The sequence below is a fragment of the Dromaius novaehollandiae genome, chromosome 4 (genome assembly GCF_036370855.1).
Source record: "Dromaius novaehollandiae isolate bDroNov1 chromosome 4, bDroNov1.hap1, whole genome shotgun sequence".
Taxonomy (NCBI): domain Eukaryota; kingdom Metazoa; phylum Chordata; class Aves; order Casuariiformes; family Dromaiidae; genus Dromaius; species Dromaius novaehollandiae.
This window is the reverse complement of record NC_088101.1, coordinates 37,182,428-37,198,054: the sequence shown is the minus strand read 5'-3', so window position 1 is coordinate 37,198,054 and position 15,627 is coordinate 37,182,428. Positions and strand designations below refer to the sequence as shown.

At 44.0% G+C, this 15,627-nt stretch overlaps 1 protein-coding gene across 1 annotated transcript; it reads right to left on the bottom strand.

Moving 5' to 3' along the window:
* Positions 1-3,575: 3,575 nt before the first annotated feature.
* Positions 3,576-14,287, bottom strand: REELD1 (reeler domain containing 1). Its single transcript, XM_064511742.1, has 6 exons — positions 13,727-14,287; positions 12,303-12,525; positions 9,940-10,097; positions 8,897-9,221; positions 8,119-8,182; positions 3,576-4,526 (listed from the first exon to the last, which is right to left on the bottom strand). Exons 1-6 carry the CDS (start codon positions 13,941-13,943, stop codon positions 3,933-3,935), a joined length of 1,581 nt encoding a protein of 526 aa, XP_064367812.1. The 5' UTR covers positions 13,944-14,287; the 3' UTR covers positions 3,576-3,932.
* Positions 14,288-15,627: the final 1,340 nt, after the last annotated feature.

Genomic DNA, 15,627 nt, shown 5'->3' with positions numbered 1-15,627 from the left:
AGCCAGCCAGCCAGCCAGATGTCCATAATACCTGGGGCCTCATCCAGTACTGCTCCGTGGAGAGCACCCAGTACTGCTCCGTGGAGAGCACTGCTTTCTTTTTTGAGAACAGAGCTTGCAGTGGTTAGCCTGAGCTTGCACATCCCCGCTGACCACTATAGCTAGGCCCGCTGGCGTGGGCAATAGGTTTTCAACTTGGAGCAGGCACATGAAGCCTGGCTTCAAAACCTGTTGATGGAAAAGCTCCCATTCACTTCGACAAAGGAAAGGTACGACCCCTGCTCTTTTCCTGTGAGTCTTGTCAGCCATTTTAGAACTGACAAAATTAGTCAGTGCTTGTCTTTTTGCTTACTGGTGACAACTGTGACCAGTTCAGGAAACGCCTATGATGGCTTAACTATGCTTCGGGCCAGGTGCTTTGCTTAATGCAACCTCTCTGCACCATATTTAGTGCCACTCGTGTACTCAAGGCTGCCAGCCTCTGACAATTGAAGTTGGGTGGGGAATCTTTAATAGAGTAGATGCAGCATAGCATGAGACAACATCATCTCCTAAGCAGAGAGGAACACAATTATGCAAGGGCTTGACCAAACTGATTTTGATACCATGAAAAAGCAGTAAGAAACAGGGATGGTGTTATATGTTCAACATGCAAGACTGAGGAATTTAGGAGCAGTGATTTGTGACCAGTGAATATGGAGCAAAAGAAGAGCAATGACCCAGAAGGGGAAACTGAGAATAAGAAAGTAAGGGAGTGATGGATGGGCATATCTGTACAGAAGTTAGTTTGAAAGCAGTGCTTATCTCTAAACCTCTTTTTTTTTTTTTTTTTAAGAACTGGTGAAGCATCATAACTGCATCAAAAGCTTTAAGCCATAGGAGTGCATTGCCCAAACTGTGTTTGATGTCTGTTTGGTTGATGGGCAGACAGACTTATGACAGATGTGCATTAGACCTGAATGTGAGCTCCTTTTGACACCTTTTGTCAGTAATTCTGACACAAAGCACTGTTGCTTTGCCACAGGACAGCAGCCTAACGTGAGCTGCAGACTACTTCAGGCTAACCTGCACTGGAGGAACTGCTATCTTCCACTGCTGAAATAAAGCCAATCGACCATCTGTGTTTTTAACCAACACAGTTGTGCATCCAGAGCAGAAAAAAAGATAAATCTTTTACGTGTCATTCTAATAAGTATTATAATGGTTTGTGGTTTTTTTCTTGTTTTTTTTTCCTCCTAAATCTGTTACAAACATGAGCAGAGATTAATTTGTTTAAAGGCAAGACACTTAAAAATGTGGGGTGTTTGAGTGACTTGCCTTTTAATAAATCAGTGCTCATGTTTTTAACAGCATTAGGAAGAGATAAAATCTCTAGCCCTCTTGTCATGGCAACTACAATAAATGAAACATCATTCAGAAGTCAAGAAAAAAGTACAGGCACTTAAGGTCTTAGCCAATTCCACAAAGTAATGTAACTCGTTACCAATATAAAGGAGACGGGTCCCTTAGAGCTCACTGTTACTGTTTGTACTAATAACAATACTGGAGCTGCATAAATTTAACAGAAGGCAGAGTTTGGCCCAGCGTAGTGTTGAAGTGCCACTATCCTAATCAAATATCTCCACATTCCAGACTGAGGCTGTCGCTTTCTCTAGTCAACTTAGTAAGAAGCAGTGCTGGGTTATAGGGAAAGCACTGGGGAAAAGAAGGTTATGCTTTTAAAGCTATACCAATCTGATAATAACATTAAACCTAGAGAGAGAGTGAGAGAGGACATAGGTGTTTGTAATTTATTTATAAGCAACTATGGCATCATAAGAAACTTTTTCAAATAATATGTGATAGTTCTTTAAATATTTAAGAGTTTGTTGACCTATTTTCTCAGTTAATTAGGAATTTTTGGCTGCATTAACAGTGACTTGAATGCAGTTTGCTTTAGATGCTGGATGCTACATGGGGTTACAGAAATACGATTTCTTTCTAAAGCACAATGACATAGGAGGGAAACTTTACTGTAAGTGTCTGGACTTGTACTTGAAAACTTACAGGCTTCCTAGTAGGTAGTACTCCAGTTTGACTTACTGAACATTAAAAACATTCACTTAAAATCCTTTTGAGTCCTGAAACATGTATTTCCAATTGCAGCATTGCCTCTAACCTTGGTTATTTTGCAACGGATGGACCCCGACGTGGCCACCCTTCTTCTGAAAAAGCAATAATTAAGACCACCAAGCTCATCTCTGCAAGCTGGGTTTGTGAGTACACTTATTTTCTTTCTCATTTATTTTGTCCAAAGCTTGCTAGGCTTAAAAGTTGACTTGATAGAAATTGGGCCATGTGTGGACTGTAAAGCATCACGTCACTGATTACAGTACAATAATATAGTCAGAACTGAGCTCTTTCTGAACATGGAAATCTCTATTTGCAAAAGATGCACTATGTTAATCAAACTGCAGGGTTTGAATAGATCTTGTTTATGTCTCAGGCGTCTCCACTGACGTCAGTGGACACATAGGGGAGGAAGTGAGAGCAGAGCACTGACTGATTATCAGACGTGAAGATGGCCCCTTGATGGCCACAAGCTGGAGATGGCCACACTGCCCTGCTGAGCAGGGTGTCAGTTATCCAGTGTTCCCCTCATCGGGAAGAAAGTGTGAGCCATCAGGATCCTGTCAGTATCTGTGTAGCTCGGGGGAGGAGGGTATTGCAGGCTGTGACAAAAGTTGCAGCAGTGCGGTGTAAGTCTGCTCTGCATTACACATCTCAGGGGAACATCTGAGCCCCTCCACCAGGATGCCAGAAGGGATGATTACTGCTCTCTGAAAGGCTCTAAAATTGATGTTTCAAGAGGATCATTATCAGCACTATTTCTTGCTCATTCAAAGCTTCAGTAAAATAAACCTTTGCTGTTGCCTTCTACACCTCTTCATATTTGGAATGTGTCAGGGTTCTTCCTGTTTTCCAAGGGCCTCCTGCAGAAAATGGCACAGTCACAGAGAAGTTTGCACAAACTCAGAGTACAAGGATGCTGTTAACTTACCATCTAGCTTTTGCTGAGGATCTCTGAAGTGACCTGGGAAGGGTACTTCTCAGTGTATGTTTCTTGCACACAGTGTTACTGAACTGAGTCAGAGACAAAGTAAATGCTGGCTGTTAGGCTTAAACAAGCTTCCTCATCAGGTGCAAATGGATAGGAAAGGTTTTCTTCCATTTGCACCTGATGAGGAGACATGTTTCTCCCCCAAAAGCGGGTGTCTGCCACCCTGTGTTTCATTCTCATAGATCAATGCAGCAATGTGAGGAGCACCTGCATTCTTCCGATCGGTGTTCTCCACTAATGAGCTATTGCTTTTTGTTTTCAAATAGGAACTTAAAATCCGCTGGCAAGTATTTTGTGATCTGAGAAATATCAAATGCACAGAATCAAATGTATAAACTTCTAAATGAGAATGGTGGTTTAAATCAGGGGTTTCTGGGTCCTAGAAAGGAGAGGAAAACATAACACTAGAAACTTTTGCTGAGATTAAACAGGAGACAACACCACAGTGCAGAAGAAAATTTTCTATTTTCGGCTACACCCTTAAGGCAACAGAGAAAGTGTAATGGCTGCAAAGACACAGTTAATGAGCAGGTGTACAACATTAACTGTGATAAGTGTAACACACAGAACAATCTATCTGCTTACATTTTCTTAGCAGCTGTAATTTAGATTTTTTTGACTAACACCTCTGTCTGAACTCACTGCATCTGTATCATGATCGAAACAAACATGCACCTCCCCACCATTTCCTGGCTAGAATTTGTTTATCTATATGGCTGCACATACAGGAGATACACTACTGCTTCCTATAATCTGTGTTAGGCATTAGTCATATTCACCTACACAAGCAGCTGGCTCAACTACACAGCACTGTTTTAAGTGTTGCGGATGTCTAGATTATGGTCTTTTTCCCGCTACCTGATGGGCTAATCCAGTTATACTCGGCCTGAACCAGCACAAAGCTATTCTCCCGGATCTTCCGGAAGTGCATCATCTCCCCGTTTTCTCTCACAGTGATGACGTCGTTGTCTGGTTCGCTGAAGGACACTTCCGTCCGCTTGTGGCAATATTGGGCATAGATACAGCGCAGCCCAGCTGCCAGAGCCAGGCCCAGGACAGCTGTGCCGACAAGGAGGATGCCAAGTTGGGCTGCTATGAGTCGAGTCCCTCTGCCAGAGTCTTGCCCCTTCCCAGGAACAGCGGACTCAGGAACTGGTCTGGTCACCCACGCCAGTGTATTCCCAGCCACCTCCTCTCTGACCTCCTCCTCCTCTTCGCCCATGGAGCCTGCCTCCTCTGACTGCAGTGCTGGCTTTCTTTCCGACATTTGCCTTGAAGCTGATGACAAATTGCTGACAGTGTCCGAATTGCCAAGCTGGGCTGTTGTCGCAGCGGTTTCAAGCAGGTGAGTGTATATATGTGGGGCAGAACGAGAAGCTGTTGCATACAGGGAGGTTTTAGAGACAGCCCAGTTCTCAGTACTCACCTTTGAAAGCAAAAACACAACAGTGAGGCAATAGGAAGGAGGCCAATTAGATTCTCATTCACTAGCAGCTTCACTTTATAGTTCAGCTCTGTATTTCTGGTTCAGGTGTCCCCCTGGCCTTGGAATAACCCTGTTTCATCCTCTGGTTATTCAATAGCTTTTACGAAACAAGATAAATTCAGCACAGCTCTTTCCATATCACAATCATCATGGGAGGTGAGGCACTGGGAGGTGGTCCTATAGGCACAGGTAGAGCATGTTGAACGGGCAGAGATGAAGGGCACAGGCAAAGATGAAGGTCACTACTTAGTATAAGTCAGAGTCTGCAGCTGCCATTGCTGTTGTGGTGGTATTTTTCACAGACATTGCCATCACACACAAAAAAATCACTTAATAAACAATTCCTCCATTTAGCGATGCCAAGGTCATGCTGAAAGGACAGGTGTGATCTTCCCAGCCACACTTCGTGTTTAGGGCCACAGTGAGCCTGCTCCCATTCAGTATTGCCCTTCTGCGACTGTGGCTCAAACCATGGAGATGGGGTACCCAGAGGGCTTCAGAAGACCTTTGACATGAATATTTTGGGACTGTCATATATAACATGTGAACTCTCCCCAAAGACTGTCTTGCTTTCTCAGCCTATGCAGACAGTCTGAAATCTGCTGCCTCTCAGTGTTGTCTAACCGCCCATTATAGTGTGAATTACTGTTCTTGCTTGTGTGCATTGCTTAGGCTCTGCTTGGTGCTAGGCACCTTATTTTATCAGTCACAAAACGACAGCCACCCCATGCCAGTTCTATAGTCCAGGCTTTGCTACAGATATCATCCAAAACCAACTGTGAGATGGTCTTACAATTTAGGAGGCCCTCACTGAATTTTCTCCTTCCCGCTGTGCACCTGAGGCCCAATCCAAAACCTGTGAAATGTAGTGGAGCCTTTTCTTTGGCTCCACTGAGATTTGGATCTGGCCCTTAGTAGCTGGCTTCTCTTCAGCATGTCCAGCCCAGCAGGCTTTTTCACACATCCATTAATTACACCAGAGAAACTCTCACCCGCTACTGTCATTAACAGTTTCTAAATCTTGCTGGGAAGCCAGTCTGACAGGAGCACAAAGCTCAGGTAGGAACCCTGTCAAGCTGTGAACCAAGGTAGGGGAAGGTTAGAGCATCCTTTGTGGAAGAGACGACTTCAAAAGAAAGTGAAGGTGAGAGTAAAATATAGGCAGCAAATAAAAGAATTTCAGTAGTTGGTATGCAAACTGTAAGGTAGCTGGCTGGCAAAGTTAATGTTGCGTGTGTATGGATCACTTGCCCTCAAAATGTGACAGTCGCATCATAGGGATATACTGCAGGATTGGGGTCTTCGGTATAGAAAGTAGAATTTCCTTGCAAGTCCTTGCCCTAATTTGCTCTTTTGCTCCTTTTCTTTTTTACTTCTTTTCTCCTTTCTTGCCTTATTTTTCCATATTTTAACTTTGCTATGTTTTTCTGGTCTCACCTTGTACAATAGCTCTTCCTTTCCTTCGGTCCTCTCATTTCTTCACTTCTTTCCATAGCTATGCCAGATGCTCATTTTCCATGTCTCTCACTTATTTGTTCTCTATCTTCCTCTTCTTCCTAAATATTTCTCTCTCATTCTCTGTTGTAGGGGTTCCTCCTCTTTTATTTTCTGGACTGTTACCTCTCTTCTTCCTGTAGCATCCTGCAACCCTGATCTAGCCCTGTATTTTGCCTCTCTCCATCCCTTGCTTATTAGACTTCCCCTGTTAACTTTGTTTCTCATGTCTCTAAGCTACCCTCGCTTTCTAGCTTCTCCACAGGTTCCCATCTGAATAACCCCCTCTGTCCTCCACTTTCTCTCCCTTCTCTCACTGTCTTTTCCCTTGTCTACCTGATCCCCAGCAGGCCCTCTCCAGCTCATGGTTCCTCCCTCAGTAAAGCCACCCGTTCACCCAGCACTGCTCATTTTACACCTTTCTGGACTTCCTCTCCCGATGTCACCCCTTCCTCAATGACTCCCTCACCAGCTCGTCCCTTCTGCCATCTCCAGCTGTTGCAGCCATCTCAGACCAGTGCTCACCTTCACCTGCCCGTGAACCCGAGTCTTTGGCTGACTGCCGCCTCTGCCTCCTGGTTGACCCAATCTCCTGTGCTGGCATTGCTCCCATACCGCTCGCTGCCTCGTTCTCTCAGGGCTCTGTCCTGACATCCTACCACTATCTGAAACACAGGCTAAGGGCAAGGAAACGCGCTGCTGCCTATCGAAGGGATAACCACTGGCCGCCTTCCCAAAAGCACAGAAGGGTGTTCCCATGCAAGCAGGGAATAACAGCAGTAGCCAGAAGGACTGCACCGGGATCCAGTAACTTGCCTAGCAGTGAAAGGAGGGATGTTTCCCCTGAAAAATGAACTTGCAGCTGTATTGTGCATCCCAGGAGACAGTTACCTCCAGGGCTTGGCTAAGAAGATCCCAACCAGCAGGTAAAGCAAGAAGAGTGATGTTAGAACAAGGCATCAGATGCCCCATGGGCTCCAGGCCATTCTCCCCCTGCCCTGTTTCCACAGCGGGGAAACTGTTCTGACTTCAGTGGTCTCCACTATGATTTACACCATGATAAATTAGAACGAAGTGAGAAACTGTTTCTGGGTTTCCACCTTTCATAACAGCTAAAGGGGACATCAGGCTTTTCTGTCCCTGAACAGCAACTTACTTAGGCCTCAAGTAAGAACAACTTAAATCCTGTAAAGAAAAAGGTAAATGGTCTGAAAACAGGACATTGAGCTCCCTAAATAATACAAAGGTGGTTTTGAACTGCTGCATTCCTATGCAGAAGTACCCATTTAAACTGTCTGCACTTCCTGATGTGTGTGTGTGTGAGCACATTAAGGAACATGTTTTTGTCTTATGCATTGCAGTGCTCAGAGAAATAGGAAATTACCTTACATGCCGTATATGTTTTAGTTTTTATTTACAGAGCAGGCCCACACTGATGCCACAAAGAGGTGACTACTTTAAAGAGCTTTGAGCAGAAAGAAATGCTTAAAACTATTGGGGAAAATCAGGCTTTAAAGCTGAGGAGAATATAGGTCTATCATGCTCACAGAGAGATGTGGAACTTCCCTCAGAAAGCATGTAACTTCCCTGGCCTTGGCCAGACAGGATGAAGTCCGAGGCCTCTGGTAAATGTAATGGCAAGTACCTATCAGAATCACTGCACCTCTGGAAAGACTATCTCAGCCTCCTGGAATAAATGCAAATTTCCAGCCCAGTAATATCCAGCAGCCTGTAGTCATAGTCATGTCTACATACGGAAAAGTTATTTTAGATTGTTTCTACAGTGGGACTGTTAGAAACCCAGGCAGCAGGCTCAAAGGGGAAAAAATAGATATAAAAAAACAATTTCCAGTTACAATTTAAAAATTAAAATTCTTAACAGTCTCAAAGTGATTTTAGTCACTTATGACACCTGCAAAGACTGCTAGGTGCTGTGATGTAGTAGAGAGGTTGTATCCTCATCTTCTGTTAGTCTTTTCACCAGCTCTCAGCAATTTCTGTCTCTGGGGAAGACACCCTCCCCATCCCCAGTGCTTACCTGCCCGCCTTCTTTACATGCCAAACACAAGTGTGTTTTGGTAGCGCTGGCAATACTTTGTGTTCTAAAATATTGAAACAGGAAACACAAGGTTAATATATTATGTCTATCACTTCAAAAAACCAAAGTAAGAATCTTCAGGGTCTACTGATACACAATTTGTTATGATTGCCACTCGCTAGAATAGCCTTATGATACACAGTCAACACACACCCTACAGAGCCCTATTTTTAATGTCTTATCATTTATTCCCATATCCATCATTTACATCCCCAGTGTAAAACATGGCGTGAAGCCCGTACGGCCCTGACCCTCAAAGACTTCTGCATCTGAGTAGGCATCCTCAAGCCAAAATGTCATAGTTACTTTAAACCCTTTCTTTCTTTTCCCTGCAGATGGAGGAAAAGCTCTGCTAAGTACATAATTTCTCTGAATATTTGCACATGCTTTTAGAAAAATATTGCCACAATCAGTTCTGAGTTCTTATCACATTTTTTGTCACCTAGCTGGGCATCTCTACTGAGATGATCAGGAGAATGTCTGCTCTTTAATTGTTTTGAAGTAGTGTCTCGCTGTCACTTTCTGTCATATGCAGTCTCCGAAGGATCATTTTTCGAAAGTTAAGCAAGCAAACACCTTCCCACCTTCCCGCACAGCCACAAACACCTTCCTACATGGATCCTTATTCAGCCACACTGAAACTAGTATTAACTTCCTCCCTCAGCACCGTTAGCTGTTCCCACTGTCTAGTCTATCACATTTGGTGTTCACACAGTACCCGTCATAGGTGGTGTAGCTGGTGGAATAGTCTTGGAAGAGGAAACTTTGCAAAGTGCTTGTGAGGCCCAGTCCTTGGAAAGCAAGTGATGGCTCCAGCCCTTGACCACTGAAATTGCTACTTCCTCCACTTCTGCTGGATGCAGCCAAGGCCGTGGCACCCACCAAAGTCTGAGACAACAGCTTTGGGTCAGCAACAGGCTGTGTATCTATCTGGACACCAAAACCCGGTTCCAGTACTTCTGTCACAGCGATGCCAGTCAGCCCGCCAGGCAGAGTGTTTGTGTACTGAGGGAAGCTCGTAATTGCAGTGGGAGAGGTGGCATCTTGTCAAACATGGAGACAATACACAAAATAGAAGAGAAACAGAAGTCGTCTATTTTCCTTGTTTTGTTTATTTCAAACCCCACTTGGTGCTAACATTCACTTGTAATGATCATAATAGCGATTTTTATTTTTCTATCACTGAATTCTAAATAGGAACCCAGATGGAAAGGAAAGCAACAAAGCCCACTGCCCAAATTATATTCATGTAAAATAATTAAAACTCGGTCTTGGTGCTATGCCAAGAATGTTGAGAAACATGTCAGATTTTAATATAAGTCTAAATTTGTGGAGCACTTTACTGAATAGAGGCTGTATAAATACCTATAAATACATACCTGAAGGATAACAGCCTCATTTGGAGACAAATTTACTCATGTATTCAGACAGTATTGCAAATTGCACTTGCTTGTCTTGAGGAACTGAGATTTTAGGCAAAAGTTGATACATTTTAGGGTTTGCACTGAAATCATAAGATGTAGCAACTCTGTTTATCCTTTTGATACCCTCCTTGGGCTGCCTCTGTTACCCTGAATGCTGACACATGCCCTCACTTCAAGGAGTTCTTCACAGCCATCGTGGGTCTCACCAACAGCTACAAGAGTTAAATGGGCCTCTCTAGCTTGTTTGCCACTTGTGTTCAACAGTTGCACAGGATAAGCTGTCAAAATGCTTTATAGAAGCTGTCAGTACCCAAACACATACCTTTGCTTGCCATACCTGTTACTTGTGGGTCAGTGAGTTCTTGCAAGGGTGCAGGTGTTAGAGGCTTGGCCTTCTCATGGCTATCAGCAGATGTTTTGTTCTGCACTTGTTGAGCCACAATAGCAGATTCAATCTTTGCCCAGTAAACAAAGTATGACTGGACTACAGATATGCTGTTAAAAATATAATTATGCAAGGATTTACTCACTCTATACCATTAATAAAACATCAGAACATTTAGCTAATCAAAAGGAATGCTTTAATCTAAAGGCAGAAGCAGTGCAAAAATATTTTAAAGGGTTAGCCCGTCACACATCTTCTTATATTACAAATAAAAGATAGCAGGTCCCATGAGAAAGATACTGAGCGAAGGATCACTCATAATTAAGATCAGTCAAAAAATGTGTGGGAACTTAAATGAAAAGAAAGCTCTTATATTTGCTATGTTGATACAAGTACATTTGGAAAACTTTGAATAGCTCTACTTATAATCTTCCGTAGGCAAGGAGACAACAGTGGTATTTACTAATTAAAAGAAGTCAATGATGTAACTTGTACAAACAGCAGTATATGTAGAAAAAAATAAGGGCATTCTTTCTTAGCCCTTCAATATGTGAGTCTGCCTAACACTCTGCTTTTTGTCAGGTGCAAAAACTGCATTTTACCAATCTTTAACTATTCATCCTGACAGCCTTATTTAAGCTGGGTATTTGTTGGAGAATTTCAGCTCAGATGGTTCAGCTACTTCTGAGAATGAGATAAAGGGAAACCAACCCTGGTTTTCCTTTGTTAAACAGTTCTAATTAGCTTTTTAAGTCGTAAAAGGAATTTTTTCAGATGCTCTGACGCAAGTTTTGAAAGAAGGATTTACAATGTGGCTGGGGAACACCTTTGTTCGGATGTGTCTTTTGCTGTTTGCATTAAATCTGCCCAAAGTTTATCAATTTATAAATAGTTTGAGGGGTGGGGGCGGGAGCCTCCGCTTTTCACAGTCGCAGTAGGAACTCGGTGGAGTTGGGCCGCTGCTGTCCTCTGGCATCATGTAGCGCGTGCTCCAGCAAAGGGCTGAGCGCAGCCCTTTGTTCCCCAGTGTGTCTCTTTGCACTGCCAGGGGCCACCGTGCTGTGACCACGGAAGCTGGAGCAGGAGACTGCTGCTTCTTGTGCCGCTCTGAGAGGGGCCAGCTGAAATCCCCCAAATGCACAAGAGCCAGCAACCTGTCAGGAAGCAGAGGGGAGGAACAGAGAATGACTGCAAGAAATAACTGCAGAGGGAGAAGGGAGGAAGATGCGAGAGCAGTGGCAGATACAGAGGGAGGAGGAGACAGGAGCTGGCTGAGGAGAAAGGAGAGAGCAGGGAGGAGGATGTGTGTGGAGGTTTTCACAGAGAAGAGAGTGGCCCGTGTTCAGAGCCATGGCCTGGCATGGCGTGGAGAAAGGGAAAACACTATTAGAAGCCAACTTTAGGGAGCCAAAAGACAGGGAGGGAAGAAGCAGAGTGGGTGGCTAGGAACAGGCATTGTTGGGGTTGGGTTATTTTTGTTTGTTTTAGCTTTACACATTTTAATAGTATTTTACCAATGTAAAACAATGGGCAAAATGGACGTGCTGAGAAGAAACATATCTGTTTCAATGAATTTGTGTTGAATCATGATGAGATGATGAGCAAGCCATGGGACTCACCAGGAAGCTTACATTTTGGGGAGCAGCCAAGGATCTTGCCAAACAGCTTCTAAGTGGTTTTTGTGAAGTCAATACCTAACAATTTCATCTCTTCCAAAATGAAAAATCACTGGGCTTCCTCTACAACAGCCAGTTAGAAAATTTTTAATTTTATTCCAAGAGAGTACCAAAATATTTGGACAGTTTGGGACTTTGATGCAAAACAATGGGGTCAATTTTTGACTCAGTGCTTGCTTTCTCTTATTACTTGATTTAAAGCAGTAACTTTGTCTGTGAATAATTCTGTTTAAGTTTAAAAAAACCCACTAAATTTGAAAGAAATCACAGAAATGATACGCAACATTATCCTGTAGGCAAGGGGGTCCAGTGGGCCATGTTATTTAGAAAGTCAGGCAAGTGGTCACAGTTCTGTCTTTAGCCTTAATATTTCTATTTCCTAAGTGCTTAGGCTGTCATCGCCTGGTGTATTTATTCTGAGAAAATACTGACACTGTAAATAAAAAGGAGCACTACCCAGCAGATATAAAGGGCAATTTATATACCCGCTGGGACACCATTATAGCATTTGGTAAGTATTTAACTATATGGGATTCAAGATACATCAAACCACTGTGTTGGACAAGTACAATGGAAAAACAGACCCAGCTTTTTAACTAAGAAGACACAAATTCTGCTTAGGAACCAACATGTCCTTACAAAAACTTGATGTCTCCAATGGGTTGGTCTGGTGCTTTCCACACAAAGGACAAGTTTCTTTTCAGGGATTTGTCCGAGTGGGTGACAGTATCACCATCTTCAAAACACGTCAGCAGTTTGGAACCAGGAGGAATAAAAACAAATGTGCCAGCAATTTCATCATTAGACACCTTGCGAGCTTGAAGCAAAAAGCCCATAAAATCCCGGCTGCTCCTCACAGTCACTGCAAGACAAAATATGGCACATGAAGGGATTTGTGTCAGAGATGAATCATTTGCAGTGAAATTTTCATTGGTACCAGTGAAATTAGAAGAAAACCCTGTACAAGAAAAATTCTACTATCTTTGTCCTTACAGTCTGTCTTGGACATGCTAGACACAGGAGGCTAGACTTTACTCTTGACTTTGTAGTATGAAATTACACAGATGATTTGCCTGAGTCTTCCCCCCCCCCCCCCCCCCGATTATAAGCTGCTAAGCAGATTGTGTTAGACAGCACGCAGCCATTTTGCAAGAAGGTTTGAGTACTACGCTGCATGTATGCAAAAGTACACTGAATGTATGCAGAAGATTGTATGGTGTCCTCGGAGAAGAATTAGTTTAAATAGGAGTGAGCAGGCAAGTGGCCAGACTGGAGAAAGGTAGATCTATCTGCTTCTTCCGCAGGTGCAGCGATGCTGGGGGGGAGTCATCCCGCCCAACCTACCAAGGAGTCAAGGTCATCACTTAGACACCTTCACGCACCGTGAAGAGAGCCAGTCACTGACAGGGGGCAACTCGTCCTTTCCTTGGACGGGCATGGGAATCGGACAAGGTCACTTACCTTCTGGAGGTGCCTCTCATGCGCCATTGCCTGTGGTGAGTTCCTGTGTGACTGAGACATGGTTGAGATGAATGAATCCCACCCAAAGCATCTGAACCTACCAACAGCAAACATTTGGCCTGCAACATGGTGAAAATCTGGAGTCAGACATCACCTGAGAAAACTTAGGCAAAGAGCCTGCAAGCAGAATGTGATCCTTTCAGCCTTGACAATTGCTGACAAAAATGCCCAGACTTTAAACATCTAACGGGTGACGAATCTCTCTAATTACATTCATTTCTATGTGACGAGAGATATGGTATAGCTTACACAGAGCAGTGCCATGTGAAAGTTACCCTCTTCCCATCCCTCACAGAGATTAATGTCATCACCAGAGGTTAGTTACTGTGTGTTTCTTAGATGCATTCATCTGTTTTTTAGATGCATTTCACTTTAAATAGTTGCTTCTCTGAGCACAGACCAGAAAACTTCTTTGCTAAGCGCATAGGATTTAGAGTCAAGGCTGAATGTGATTTTAAAATCTGTCAACAAAACTGCCACTAATAACTGCTTTAGGGCTTTTTCCATGACTGTGCTAGGATATAAAATTAGTTGTTCCTTACCTGGTACCTTGTCACCTGGGAAGAAGGACATATTGGTATGGATAGTAATGTAGTTGTTCCTGGGACTGTGCAGCTGAGCTCTCATGTGCTTGGGCATCATGTCAGCACAGGCAGAAAGACTCGCTCCATGAGAGAAGGCAGCAGTATATGAAACCAAGCACAGGGTGGTGCATGCCCATCCAATGATAACTACGTGGACTTTCCTTCCATCCTCCATCTTACATCAGTAAAACAACAGGCGAGTTAACTTCAAAGCAGTGACTTCTGGCAGCTGCACTCCACAAGCGTGTCTGTCACCTTTGAATTAACTGAGCTCTAGAACAGCCTTTCCCACAGCCTTTGAATGAAGGAGAATAAATGATCTCTGTGGTATGTGGAGCCTCTCTGGCAATCCACAAATTTCACATTTTGAAGTAAATTGTTGAGGCTGGGAGGGAGAGACCCCACAAGAGAATGCATTTCTTGTGAAGTCATTCATTGAGTGAATAGCTGAGGCACACTTGCTCTAAAAATTCTCGTTGTGTTTAACAGGAGGAGAAGGCTCTGTACTGACATGCTCACAAGTCAGCTCGGCACTCTCTGCCATTCCCAGCCCACATATACAACTTGCTCAATGAGGAGAGAAGGGGGAAATATCTATCCCTTAGATCTGTAGAGCCACTCTGTGGAAACCGAGCCGTGCCCAGTTCCTCGCAAGGTTTGTGCTACAGCAGAGCCTCTCCCTGCTCACTGGCAGGCAGAGACAGCACAGAGCTGCGTCCCATTGCTGCCTGGCCGTGTGCAGGGAGGGAGAACACATCATCTCTGCACCTCGCTGTGACCTGTGTAAGCACAAAACATCTTCTAGCAGTCAGTGCTTCAAGTCTTGGAGATGCGGGGTTGCCTGCGACCGCCAGAAAGTCTGTGCTAACTATACCACCCGTATTTGACATTCCAGCAGCATTTTACTTTGTCCTTCTCTGTCAAAGCTCTTTGTTGATTATGAGACATCGGAGATACTATCTTTGAAACTAGCACTAGAAGCCTAAGATAAACATGTAGCTATTTTGGCTAATGCTAAGATTTCTCCTTATTCTCCAGTATTTAATCTGAGCAAACATTTTTCTTGACATTACAGAAGTTTAATAATTTCTATATGCCATGTCTTCAGTATCTCTCAGATTTGGTGGCTGGCACAAGATATTTGCAGATTGGATGGATGGATTGGATTTTATTGTTCTTGTTTTTCAGTGCACATTTGAAAGTGAAGATGAAGAATGAGCACACAGTATTTATTGTGAGTGGTAATGTAAATCTTAAAGCAGGTTGTGCAGCTTTTAATGTAGCTCTTTCTACAATCTTCTCAATGTGCAAATTTTCCTGGCTCAGGTCACCTTACGCTCAGTCAGTAAGTAGATGTAAATAAATCAAAGGAAATTAGGCTGAGGAGGTCTAGCTTGCACCTCCATTTATATCACTTCTGAAACTTGCCAGCTGACTCTAAAAAACTGCACATGAAACTGTTTGTTCCCAGCCTCAAGCAGGGGGCAGATGGATGTAGTTTAACTATCTACTATGCAGCATCATCGCTCCGATCAGCTGCGTGCCAGAGATGCTTGTGGGATTCAGAGGAGCCGTCACAAAATAGTCAGGCCCCTACAGCACCATGGGTGGGATGCCCTCATTCTCGCGGAGTGAGCCTCTCCTCTAGATACGCTTCAGTCTCCCTTGCTGGATGTGATTTCTCTCGGGAGCTCATAGAAGTACCTCTGAGCAGCACTTCTTTTTCCCCGGAGCTGCCCAGGCGGCATCGGCGGCTCCCCCTGCCTCTCCCCCCCGCTCGCGTGCCTGCGCCCTTCGCAGTGCAGGGCAGGGAGGGAGGCCTCAGCCCCCCGGGGCCCGCGCAGTCCTGGGCCGTGCCG

Bases quoted from the DNA above. Each gene is read 5' to 3' on its own strand.
- REELD1 (XM_064511742.1), bottom strand. From the start codon at position 13,943: ATGGAGGATGGAAGGAAAGTCCACGTAGTTATCATTGGATGGGCATGC. The intron at 8,183-8,896 runs GTACTGTGTGAA...TCAATATTTTAG, and splicing joins AGCTACACCACCTATGACGG to AACACAAAGTATTGCCAGCG. The intron at 4,527-8,118 runs GTAAGCACTGGG...TTGCTTTCAAAG, and splicing joins CATGTAAAGAAGGCGGGCAG to GTGAGTACTGAGAACTGGGC.